The sequence below is a fragment of the Orycteropus afer genome, unplaced genomic scaffold (genome assembly GCF_000298275.1).
Source record: "Orycteropus afer afer isolate SDZICR_OR568_19922 unplaced genomic scaffold, OryAfe1.0 scaffold00156, whole genome shotgun sequence".
NCBI classification, from domain to species: domain Eukaryota; kingdom Metazoa; phylum Chordata; class Mammalia; order Tubulidentata; family Orycteropodidae; genus Orycteropus; species Orycteropus afer.
This window is the reverse complement of record NW_006921743.1, coordinates 2596766-2609846: the sequence shown is the minus strand read 5'-3', so window position 1 is coordinate 2609846 and position 13081 is coordinate 2596766. Positions and strand designations below refer to the sequence as shown.

The following is a 13081-nucleotide window of genomic DNA, read 5'->3' as shown; positions in this document are numbered from 1 at the left end:
TGGGGGGGGGGGCAGGAGTTCATGAGAGGGAAGGACACAGGGAAGAGGTAACTGTGGAAAGGAAGTGGAAGAGGGATCTGCTGCATTGTGGGAAATTGTAGTCAATGTCATGAAACAAAGTGTATGTGAGCTACTGTACGGAAAGTGAATTTGCTGTGTAAACTTTCACCCAAATCACAATTTAAAAAAAAAAAAAAAAAAGGAAAGGAAGAAAAGACCAAAATGGATGGCAACAGAATCTCTGACACTTCCTCTGGAAAAGAGAGTAGCTAAAGCCAATGTAAGGAATGACAAGATAAAAGAGATGAACAGATTTCAAAGAACAGCTGGAGAAGACAAAGTCAATTATTATGATGTACAGAGATCAGCAGTTATAACACCAAAAGGGAAGAACACACTCAACATTTTTCAAGCTGAAAAAACTGAAGAAAAAATGCAAGCCTCAAGATGCAATATTGAAAAACTATATGGGCAAAATATTGAATGATGCAGGAAACATTAAAAGAAGATGGAAGAAATACAGAGTTACTGTACAAAAAATTTATTGGTGTTCAACTATTTCAGGAAGTAGCATAGGATTAAGAACCAATGGTATTGAAGAAGGAAGTCACACCTGCACTGAATAAATTGGCAAAAAAAATAAGGTCCCAGGAATTGATGGAATACCCACTGAGCTATTTCAACCAACAGATGGCACACTGGAGGCACTTACTTGTTTATACCAAAAATTTGGAAGACAGCTCCCTGGCAGAGATCTATATTTGTACCCCTTCCAAAGAAAGGTGATCTAACAGAATGGGGAAATTGTTGAGCAATATCATTAATATCATACTCAAGTAAAATATTGCTGAAGATAATTCAAAAACAATTGTAGGAGTATATTGACAGAGAACATCCAGAAATACAAGCTGGATTCAGAAGAGGATGTGGAATGAGGGATAATATTGTTGATGTCAAATGGATGTTAGCTGAAAACAAAACATACCAGAAAGATGTTTACTTGTGTTTTATTGACTATGCAAAGGGATTCGACTATGTGGATCATAAGAAATTATGGATAGCATTGCAAAAAATGGGAATTCCAGAACACTTAATTGTGCTCATGAAGAACTTGTACATAGACCAGGAGGCTGTCATTTGAACATAACAAGGGGAAACTGCGTGGTTTTAAATCAGGAAAGGAGTATGTCAGGTTGTGTCCTCTCACTGTACTTATTCAATCTGTATGCTGAGCAAATAATACAAGAAGTTGGACTATATGAAAAAGGATGTAGTATCAGGATTGGAGGAAGACTCATTAACAACCTGTGATGTGCAGACGACATAACCTTGCTTGCTGAAAGTGTAGATGATTTGAAGCACTTACTGATGAAGATTAAAGACTGAAGTCTGCAGTATGGATTACATTTCAACATACAGAAAACAAAAATCCTCACAACTGGACCAATAAGCAGTGTCACAATAAATGGAGAAAAGATTAAAGTTGTTAAAGATTTCATATTACTTGATTGCACCATCAACATCAATGGAAGCAGCCGTCAAACATGAGACGATATATTGCACTGTGCAAATCTGCTGCAAAAGACCTCTTTCAAGTGCTGAAGATCAAAGATGTCTCTTTGAAGACTAAGGTGCTTGAAGCCAAGCCATGGTATTTTAAATCATACTCATATGCATACAAAAGCTGGATAATGAGTAAGGGAAACAAAAGAAGAGTTGATGCTTTTGAATTTTGGTGTTGGCAAAGAATCCTGAAAGCACCATGGACTGTCAGAAGAACTAACAAACCAGTCCTGGATGAAGTGCAACTGGAATACTCCTTGGAAGTGACAATGGCCAGACTTCATCTCACCTACTTTGGTCATGTTGTTAGAAGGGACCATTCCCTAGAGATTGCTTGGTAAAGTGGAAGCCAGAGAAAAAGGAGAAGACCCTTAATGAGGTTTATTGAAATAGTGGCTGCAGCAAGGGGCTCAGGTATAGCTAGGATTGTGAGGCCGGTGTAGGACTGGGAAGTGTTTCGTTCTGTTGTACACAGGGTCACTATCAGCCAAAGCCTACTCAACAGCACTTAACAAAAACAACACATCATTTTAGTTATTTTGCTTACAAAAAATGTTTTTTTTTTTTGTAAACATATGACATGTTTCTAAAGGAACCTAATTATAATATACGACACTGAATTTTTATTCTCTTCTGTATTAAGAAGCTCCGGTAGCATAGTGCCTAAGGCACTTGACTGCTAACAAAGAAGGCTGGCAGTTCAAACCCACCAGCCACTCCTCAGAAGGAAGGTTGGGCAATCTACTTCTGTAGTGATACTGCCTCGGAACCCCAGGGAGGGGTTGCTATGAGTCGGGTACGACTCGAGGGCATCACATGTGTGTGTGTGTGTATTTATTTTTTTCTTAAAAATGTGGTTTGCTCTTAAGAAAGCTAAGGCAGTGAGAAGTTGACTAGTTTGAAAAACAGTTCTATTTTATGGACACCAATCTTTTAAATTAATTTAGTGTCCAGTCTGATTGTTTGTAATAAATAGTTCCATAACACAAAAAACCTTTTCAATTTCATACCAAAATCCACTGCCGTTGAATGGATTGGAATCATAGCAACCTTACAGGGCAGAGTAGAACTGCCTAATAGGGTTTCCAAGGCTGTACATCTTTTTGAGAGCATACTGCCTCATGTTTCTCCTGTGGAATGGCTGGTGGGTTTGAACCACCAACCTTTTGTTTAGCAGCTAAATGCTTCAGCAACTGTACCATCAGAGCTACTTTGTCAAATTACTAAGGAATTTTATACTTCATGTACATCTGTTCCAAAAGTCAATATACTGAATACATTTTGGTCTATTGTACCAGGTGCTAGGCATTGTATAAATTGTGTGTTTAAAGTGATAAAGACATTATCAATTTAAGTTAATAACATGAAAGATCAACTAATGCAATTATGCCATAAATTAAAAAGACAAAGACTTTTTAGCATTAATAGATTTACTAACAGAAACTTCAATAACGTACAGTATTTTCTTACATGACAAATCAGAAACCTAAGCAACTAGTTATGATTTTTCATGTTCTACTAATCAATGGTGGGTGACAAAGGCATCTGTGAATGTGTCATCAAGAAGACATGTGAACTTTGGCTGAGACATACACATCTCAACATATGTTCACAAGTTCTTTTATGGTACAACCTTGGTGACAACACTTGTCACTCAATGGTTCAGTCAGCATTCTCTTCTTTCGGGGATGCTTATCAAAGCCTAAGTAGTTCACATCTGAAGGCCTGTTGTCTTCTACTTCACTGTCTCTCTTCTGGATTATTTTCTGACGTTCTTCATATGCCACCCCCTTCTCTTGAAAATTAGGAATGAAGGCCAACATCTTATTTAAGTTTTCTGTATTTTTGTTGGAGGATAACACATTTTCTGTGGAGTTAAAAAGAAAATGGGAGAGAGAACATTCATGTCAAGGAGTATCAGAAAAACTATAGAACTTTGCATAAACAAAGGAAAGCTTTTCCTCTGTATTGCTATACATGGAAACAGAATCAGCCGGTGTCCTAATACTTATACATTTTAACTTTGGTAGCTCAAAGCACTGCAGCATTCCCAACATTTTTCTTGATGCCATCCTGTCCACTTTGGTCTCTTCCTTGACCCCCTTAAAGCTTTCATGGTGGCACTTTCACTCTTCATGACACTGTTCCCTCATCCCTGTGAAGTTGTCCTGGTCATAGAAGTTCTCAATGTGACCACAGATGGATTTTTCTTACTTGAGTAATTTTCGTCCCTTACCAAGCAACTTCGGAGTTATGATAGTAATGCTTTCCAAGTATGTTAATTATTTGAGGCTATCAAATGCTCTATGCAGGCAGATGCCTCTCACGATAAAGTTAAAAAGGCAAAATTCTCAGCTGCTCTGATCGAACTGGCAGGAGGTACAAGCCTCAGAGATAGGAGATATCAAACATCTATTTAATCATTTTTAACCATTTTTTCCTCCCCCTGATGTTGCCTTCAAGTCAATAATACTTTACATTAAAGAGAGAGAAGGTTAAAAGAAACTAACCAAAATCACTGGGTTAACAGAGCGATTGGTGTCTGTGCGCTGTGTCTACTGATTAAAGTGCTATGTGTGGTATGTGCCCACTGTTGTGCATCACCCACTGCACAAGCTCTGTGTGCCTGGAGGAGGAAGACTATGCTCGAACAGCACTCAAGGATGGGCAGAAGTGAGTGCTGGGAAGCAGTTGTAAACAGCTCCCATCTTCCCCTTTCTTCACCCCCAGAACGTTCATCAACTGATACCATGTCTCTGGCACAGCCAGATAGAAATAGAAACAAAGACAAAACATTCTTCCTGCCCACAAACAAAAAACTTTCAGTCACATAAACTTTCTAATCTTTCCTCTCTCAATTATACAATTTTGAGAGTTTTAGCACAAAAGAACTAGAAACTCAGATGAAATTGAAATTCTAGTGTAAACCTGAATCCATTCTGGCTGATTTACTTAACGGATGGCAAAGCTGTCCTTTTCAACTTATCATAAGGCATTCCCTGTCAAATAGCAGAAACTAGGAGACCAGAAATATCAATGTTATCTATCCTAAATTCTTCTTAACTGGCTTACTATATTAAAAATAGTTCCAGATTTGAGCTATACTCAATTCCAAGATCTCACTTTTAAAGAAAATCCATTGCAGCTTCCTAAAGCTTGAAGGCACCAAATGGGTCTAGTAGCGAAGTGTCTGCAGGGTGAGCTTCCCTGGACTCTGGTCCTTTGGGTTTCTCTTGTAGGCACCCTGGCCCCTTTATTCCCCTTCCATCCCCTCTCCTCCATCTGAACTTCCAGACAGGTTTACAGAGTGAGACGCAAGCCTCTCCCATTTGGTTTGGATTAAAAAAGAAACAAAGGAAGGTTTGGATGGCAGAGGTAGCAGTGCAACTTCTTTCAAATAAGAAGAGAAGTTAAGGTCTGTGGCGGTCTCAGAGATCAGTCTCATGCCCTTTTGTGCACGTACATGCTTGGGAACAAGCGGACCACCTGTGTCCTCCCTTTACAAGTCAGTGCCTGGTGCCCTTTGCCGCTGCCCCGGAGTCCAGCAGCGCCCAATGTGGCCGAGACCACTTTGCTCTTGGGTGCCTGGGGTGACTGAGGCCTCCAGTGAACTTGGGCAGCTGGAACTGCTCTGTGCTTCCCTCTGCTTCCACCCAGCCTCTCAGAAGCCAGGTAGTGAAGCTCACCTAGCTGCTATCAAGTGAGGCTTTCCTGCCTTCTGGTGAGATTCTTGGGTGCTCGTTTTATGAAAGTAAGTTTCAGAGTCAAAGGCCAAAGTTTGAGGCAGCAGCAGCAGCAGCATTCAGGACCCGAGTGCAGACAGCCATTCAGACCAAGGGCTGGGGAAGGGAACTCTCACCTGCGGGCGGGAGGGCTGCCAGTGATGGCTTGCTCCTACTGAAAAACGTTCCCCAGTGGGGCTGGCCACATAATCTGATCCAGAAGCGCATTAAGTCGCGGCCGCATAGCCTCACGACGTCTGTGGGCTTGTAGCAGAGAGCTGTGGGGAGCTGGTGCAGCAGCAGGCAGACTCCTAGCAGGTGGAACACGAGCAGCCTCGACATCCTGGACCTGCTCTTCAGCCTTTCTCCCGGAAAGTCTATCCTTGGATGCAGGCTGCTTTCCCCGCCTGGCTCTACCAGGCTTTTATATCCCTTTGGCTGCCCCTCAGACTTGAGTTAAAGATCTCCAGCTCCACCCTCTCCCCTCTGTCTTTAGGGAATCCCCGCCCCCAGCTCCTGTTCACCCTCCCATCCTTCCTCTCATTGGCCCACTCTTCCTCAGCATTTGATCCTTTCCTTCTTACCCTCTGGTAGCATAGTGCCTAAGGCACTTGACTGCTAACCAGAAGGCTGGAGGTCCAAACCCACCAGCCACTTCCTTCAGAAGAAAGGTTGGGCAATCTATTTCCATAGACTGCCTTGGAAACCCAAGGAGGAGTCACTATGAGTCAGTGAGACTTGATGGCACGTAACAACAAAAACTACTCTTACCCTCAAACCATTCTGTATGCTCATTCACTGTTAGTTACTATTTGAAGACTTACATGTTTTGTTTTGTTTTTTTCATACTTTATTTTGGGTTTTTGTTGTTGTTGCTCTGTATACACACAGCAGAACATGCCCCAATTCAATAATTTCTTCTTGTATAATTCAATTGCATTGATTACATCCTTCAAGTTTTGCAACCATTCTCACCTGCCCCTTTGAAGTCTTGTCTTTATTAGACCAAGGCTTGACCAATACACTAAATTTGAAAAATTAAAAGCAGGCTTATCCTCACAACCCAGGTATTCCCAAGTGATCACCTACTGCCTAACCTTTTAATTCAAATAAGGTTATAGTTGGATTAATTAGTACAGTTTCTGGTATACTGATCCATAAATATATAAAGGATGCATGGAAATACATTGAAAAGCAAGGTAAAACTGATTACTTTTATTTGGAATCTTGGTAAAACCATGAACTTTTCAAAAAATATCATTTTAGGGTTGTGTAATAATGTTTTAAATTTGCTGCACACTTTTTCATTCTTTCTGGCAAGGGGTGAGAATCTTATTCTTAGATTCTTCAGTATTAACTGAAGGGCCAGGACTTAAATCTGCCCTCCAGAGATCCTGACAAGGGCCAAGAAAGTACAGGAGCCCCTAGGGTTGCCTGTCAATTCTTTCAGAAGCACCAGATGGGAGGGTCTTATCACAGAGGTGCAACAGACTCTTTTACCAACTGCTTAGTTTCCTTTGACTGTTCTGGGACAGTGGTTGACTGTAACCATTTACCTGAATATTTAAAATTCAGACTGTATTCTTTGCCTCTAAGCTCTGAGAACACACTCATGTAAGAGACAAGAAAAAACAGTGACATCCTACAATTGCAGAAGGAATTTGCTGATAACACATGTTTTCACACTCACACACACACAAAAGAAAATTATCTTTACTCACTGGAATGAAGTGAGGCAATTATAACTCAATAAGCAGAGATTCTACACACACAAACTGCACTTGATGGGCACGAGAACTCTTCTTCATCGACAATTAATGAATCGCTTCTTAGAAACCACTGACTCATAGATTAGGAAAGCTTTTAATCACACAGACACATGCAACTTGTTCTAGATACTTATTCAATTTTCTCCTCCACCAGCAGCTCAGTTCCAAATTGTTCTCCTTGGCAAATGCTTTTAGGGAGTCACCCTTACTTTGGTTAAAGGAGAGCCAATCACACTTGATAACTGGTGTTAACTGAAACAGTGGAAATAATCAAACTGAATTTTATTGGAGACAGTTATTTTGCATGACTGTTGAAATTTACTGTTATAAGAAGAATACTTCTTCAACAGAATTATCAGTTATACCCAATACCAATCACCTATTTTGAATGTCTAGGACCACTTCCCGAGAAAGATAAATGATTTCTTTGCATCACTTAGTTCCTCACTTTCAAGTTTTCATGTCCATACACTCAGATATCTGGTGTTCTGGATTTTCTGAAATAGCTCTGATTTCAATAATATTATCTTCGGTAAATATCCATTGCTAAATATGTAACTAAATGGATATCTAAATGTTAAAAATGTTAGTTGAGTAAAAAGACAAGGGTTTGCTTGGGAAAGAGAACTCACTTTGTAGGTTTCCAGGGTGGGGAAGGAAGGGGAGGCATTAATATCAGCCCACACACTGACATGTTAAGGGGAGGGATATATGGAAAGAGTCTGTGCCCACCATGATAACATTAGGAAAAGGGAGGACACTGAATTGTGCACATAGGAGATAGATGACAGATGCGAATACCAACTAGTGTGTCCATAATACAGCATTACCATTAACACCAAACACCAGGCTACAGATGAACACATGAACATCTGAGAGAATCAGATGGAGGTCAGCGAACAGGAGTATACTCTAGACCAAGGATAGATTCAGCTGTGGCTAATCTTGCACAGATACCAGTGATACAAAATATCTGCAATCCTTACAGAAACAACAGAAGACAGACATGGAGTTATCCTTCACAGACACCCAGACACTGTGAGAGAGAGATCCAATAGAGCTACCATCTCAGGACCATAGTACTGGGGGACACCAGACTCAATTGGGACAACAAAATACATAAAAGTCTTGTTCCTCATCCCACATTGGTGAGTAGTGACTGGGCTCTGAAAAGCTTTCAAGTGGCCATCTAAGATGTAGCTAATGGTCTCCTATCATCAGAAGCGAAGAAGAGTGCAATTAGCCCTAGGACATGATGGCCCTCGAGACCAGAAGAACTAGATGGTGCCTGGCTACCAAGGCCAACCACTCAGGAAAAGAGTAAAACTGAAGATCCCAGATAGAGTGGGAGGAAAAACATGGAACAAAATCCAAAAACTCAATAATGATCAGAATTACTGGTCAGATAGAGTCTGGTGAGACCCCCAATACTATGGCCCTGAGATACATTCTGGGCCTGGAATAAAAGTCACTCCCAGGGGCTGGCTCTCAGCCCAATAGTAAACAAGATGTGCCCACAGACCATTCAACCCAGGGTGACGCACCCACATACTCTATGGAAATGCATCCCTTGGAGCAATCGACCACGGGATACCAGAGAGGCAACATTCACATGGAGGAAATGCAGGACACACAGGAGCACACAGGAGTGCATAACTTTGAGGCGCACAGGGTGGGGGGGTTTACTGGGAAGGGAGGGGAGGAAACTGGGTTAGGGTTGGGGATGGTAAATGGGGAGTGAAACTAAAAAAGAAAAGAAAAAAATGTTACTTGAATTGATAAATTTGGGGGAAGGGAATTTAAATTCACCATTGAAAAAGGCCATTTCTCATATAATATATTCTAGTTTTAGTTCTCATAAATGTTTCTTGTGCTTGTAGTAAAAGAGTGCTAATATTCCAAGAAAAGTGGTATAGAATCAACTGCTTAACAGATAAGGATTTTTGCAGTAGGCTATTACGTTCTGTTCTGTGATATAGAACTTATAAAGTAGAGTAAAAATAACAATAGCAAGGAATATGTTTTGGGAAATGTCAATAAACATAAAGCAATAATAGTAGTGAGTCTTCATTGAGTGCTTATGTATGATTTGCCAAACACATATATTCATTATCTTATTTTTATCCTCTTAGCATCTCTATGAACTAACTCAATGGCAGTGGGTTTTTTTTTTTTTTTTTTAGCATCTCTTTAAGCTTAGTAAAATTCATATCCAGAAATAACAGGTGACTCTTCATCTAGAACAAAGAAGAATGAAGAAAACCAAAGATTCATGAAAACAATTAGTCCAAACGACTGATATACTGTGCAATCCTCAGCCTATATGACTATGAGACCAGAACTAGATGGTGCCTGACTACCATTGTCAACCACTCCGAGGGGGATCTGTGTAGGAGATCCTGGATAGAGTGGAAGAACAATATGGAAAAAAACTCAAAATAGTTATAAAAAAGAGAGAGAGATACCAGTTTTGCTGTCTGATAGAGTCTAGTGGGAACTCTAAGGCTATGGCCCCTAACTGCCCTTCAGGTCTGGAACTGAACACACTCCTGTGGCTTCCAGCCAAACAAAAAACAGGAATATAGCTGCACATTTACAATACGTAGATACACTCCTTGGAGAGATCAATCATGGGAGAATAGAAGGGCTGTGTATGCACAGGGAGCAGGAGGGCATGGAGGGAAGAAGACAGGGAAGAGGTACCTATGGGGAGAAAGTGGGAGGGGAGCTGTTGCATTGTGGTAAATTGTAGTCAATGTCATGAGACAAAGTGTACGTGAGCTGCTGCATGGAAAGTGAATTTGCTCTGTAAACTTTCAACCAAATCACAATTAAAAAAAAAAAAAAAAAAAGGCAGCCACAGAAATAGCAGATGAGGTGATGGAGGGAGGAAGTTTCAGTCACATGTGAGGGTTTTCAAGATGAGGTAGTCTGTCTGTAAAGCTGTGCTCTTAATACTTTTATATACACCACAGTATACTGCAAAATTTTATAGACATCATTACATTTTGCCCACCAAACCAACATCTAATGAACATATTTATTTACCCTATTTTACAAGTAAGACTCTAAAATGACTTGCCAGAAAATACTATTACCAAGAGTCTCAGGAACTGATCGATGCACAGATGTGTTATAATCTCTGTCACCATCTCCCCAGCTACAAATAGTTACAAAGTGAAACTATCTTAATGGGATACAGGAGAATGAATGCTCCTGATGCCAGTAAAACTAAACTAGACATTGAGAGATAGTCACCCTCCCTAAATAGATGCAATGAATGCTTTCCATTGCCCTCAGGGGGTCTTCTACTTTTTAAAACTCTTTTTACACCTTTCCCCTACTATCTCTCTGTACGTATTGTTTGGCATTTAGACATGGCTGTTGGTTAGTACTAACGTGGGCATGAAGGGCTTTGGTGTTCTTCTACCATGGCGCAAAGAGGGGTGTGCATGAATGTGATATAACAGTACACATTAGGATGGGAACCTAACCTCAGAGAACTGTGGCTGATGAGAACATTTGCTGTTCTTCTCATGTCTGTCTTGTTTTTTCTATGAATAATAATCACCTATTGACTACACTATTAGAAGTTTCTGGTCTGTGCTCTTCTCCAAATAGTCTTCACTAAGAACTTGTAAACAAAGTACACTGCAGGACTCAAGCAAAGACATGGGAAATCAAGCTCAGTGCCCTTTCTACCACAAAAAAAGTTTTCTCTCCTCTTGTGTCTTCCAGACATCCAATAGTCAGCAATGCATATTGATTTGATTCTTTAAACTAACTACAATTTGAATAAGTAAGGTGAAAAGATATCACCCTACTGCACACCTTTTCCAGTTTTAAACCATGTAGTAGCCTCTTGTTTTGTTTGAACAACTGCCTTTTGACCTACATACAGGTTCCACATGAGCACAATTAAGTATTCTGGAATTCCCATTCTTTGTAATATTTGCCATAATTTGTTATGATACACTCAGGCAAATGCCTTTGTGTAATTAATAAATCACAGGTAGAAATCTTCTGATATTCTCTGCTTTCAGCCATGATCCATCTGATATCAATAATGATGAACCTTGTTACGTGTCCTTTTCTTAATCCAACTAGAACTTCTGGTAGTGCCCTGTGGATGCACAGCTGTGGCCATTTTTGAATTATATAAATCTAGTAAAGTATACAGGATCTGTGTGCCAAAATCTATACAATACCAATGAAAAATATCATGTGTGTTGTGCCATTATGTGCCATCAAGTCAGACCCAACTCACAGCGACCCCTCCTTGGGTTTCCAAGGAGATTGCCCAAACTTCCTTCCAAGGAGTGGCTGGTGGGTTTGAACTTCCAGCCTTCTGGTTAGCAGTCAAATGCCTTAGGCACTACACTACCAGAGCTCCTGGAAAGATATCACAGAAGACCTAAATTAATGAAAAGACGTACCATGTTCATGAACTAGAAGATTCAATAAATGTTAAAATATCAATTCTCCCCAAATTGATGTACATATTCAATCTTGTGCTGCAGTGAATTACTTGATATGGTTCTCCTAGCCATGGTCTTTGTGGCGTCCACCAAATGCCTGGGTGCAGCTATGTAAATGTGAGGTGATTTGTGGCCTACCAAGGGAATTGAATAGCTTGATCATAATGTAAGTAAGTTACGTGGTGCCCTTGTGGGAGAGGGACCATGCAAATAAAGTGTATGGAACCCTAATGTTGGTGTTGGTCAGTTTTGTCATTCCACTAAGCTTAAAATAAACTGTCCTAGAAGCAGAAGGTGAGATGAGCTAGAGGTGGAGTGGAACATGTCCTTGAACCCAAGGTCCCTGTACTGAGGCCACAGCAGACAAACCAACAGAGAGTCCAGCAAAGAAATGGTGACACCAAAACTGAGACCAGCAAGAAAAAGTCTGGCCCACCCACAGAGCAAGAAAGCTGAGTGCCTTTGGGCAGGATCCTTGCTAGCAAAGTGAGGTGCACCAAAGTGTACCTATCAGCAGAGCTAAAAGAGCTTTGTAACACTTGCCCAAGTAGGGCAGAGGCAAGGCCAAGAGGCCAAGGTCCAAAGAGAGGTGTATCTTTGGGCATGGCTAAGGCTAAGGCTCTCTTGATCAAAGAATTGTATCCTGTGCACATTCCTGAACCTGAATTGTAACCTGTGGGGTTTTCCCTAATAAACCCCATAATCGTGAAAAAGAAAAATAAGCTAACTACAGTTTGAATTTATTAACTAACATATACACATATATAGCACATGCCTTCATCCTTTGAGATTGAAAGACACATTTTGTAACCCCTTATTCCTTAACTCACTTAAAATCATAGTAAATCTATGACTTTAAAATAGCACTTGTAAAATCTTGCCCTACTTAAGATTCCCAGTGAGGCATATGGGCTCTTCCTGTTTATGCACTGAAAATACCACTTAAGGTTCAAGAAATGAGTTTTTAAAAAATAATAGATGGCAGAGAGGGGTGGGTGCAGGGGATCTGGATAGAGTGGTAGAACAATGTGGAACAAAACTCTAATTCATTTAAAAAAAAAGAAAAAAAAAAAAAAGACCAGGTTTGCTGGTCTGTTGGAGCCTGGTGAGACCCCTGAGACTATGGCCCCTAGTTACCCTTAAGGACTGAAACTCAACTTATGCCTGTGGCTTCCAGCCAAACAATAGACAGGTATATAGGGTGAACATTTACATCAGGTAGATACATTCCTTGGAGTGATCAATCTTGGGGGAACAGAAGGATAGTGTTTGCATAGGGAGATAGCTGGGGTGGAGGGGCAGGAGTGCATCGGAGGGAAGGACCCAGGGAAGAGGTAACTATTGGGAGGAAGTGGGAAGAGAGGTATTACATTATGGGGAATTGTGGTCAATGTCATGAGTCAAAATGTGTATGGACTGCTGGATTGAAAATGAATTTGCTCTGTAAACTTCCACCCAAATCACAATAAAAATTGAAATTAAAAAAATCAATAAAAATAAAAACAATAGATGGTAAAGAAAAAGTGTTTGACTGTGACTAAGAAGTTAT

At 40.4% G+C, this 13081-nt stretch overlaps 1 protein-coding gene across 1 annotated transcript; it reads right to left on the bottom strand.

Annotated features, from left to right (window-relative positions):
* Positions 1-3161: 3161 nt before the first annotated feature.
* Positions 3162-5627, bottom strand: LOC103201617 (prorelaxin-like). The gene is made up of 2 exons (XM_007946342.1): positions 5423-5627; positions 3162-3430 (listed from the first exon to the last, which is right to left on the bottom strand). The coding sequence occupies exons 1-2, from the start codon at positions 5625-5627 to the stop codon at positions 3162-3164; spliced, it is 474 nt and encodes a 157-aa protein (XP_007944533.1).
* Between the last annotated feature and the right edge of the window lie 7454 nt (positions 5628-13081).

Coding starts and splice junctions, on each gene's coding strand:
- LOC103201617 (XM_007946342.1), bottom strand. CDS start 5,627: ATGTCGAGGCTGCTCGTGTTCCACCTGCTAGGAGTCTGCCTGCTGCTG. Junction 3,431..5,422: donor GGCAGCCCTCCCGCCCGCAG/GTGAGAGTTCCC, acceptor TTAACTCCACAG/AAAATGTGTTATCCTCCAAC.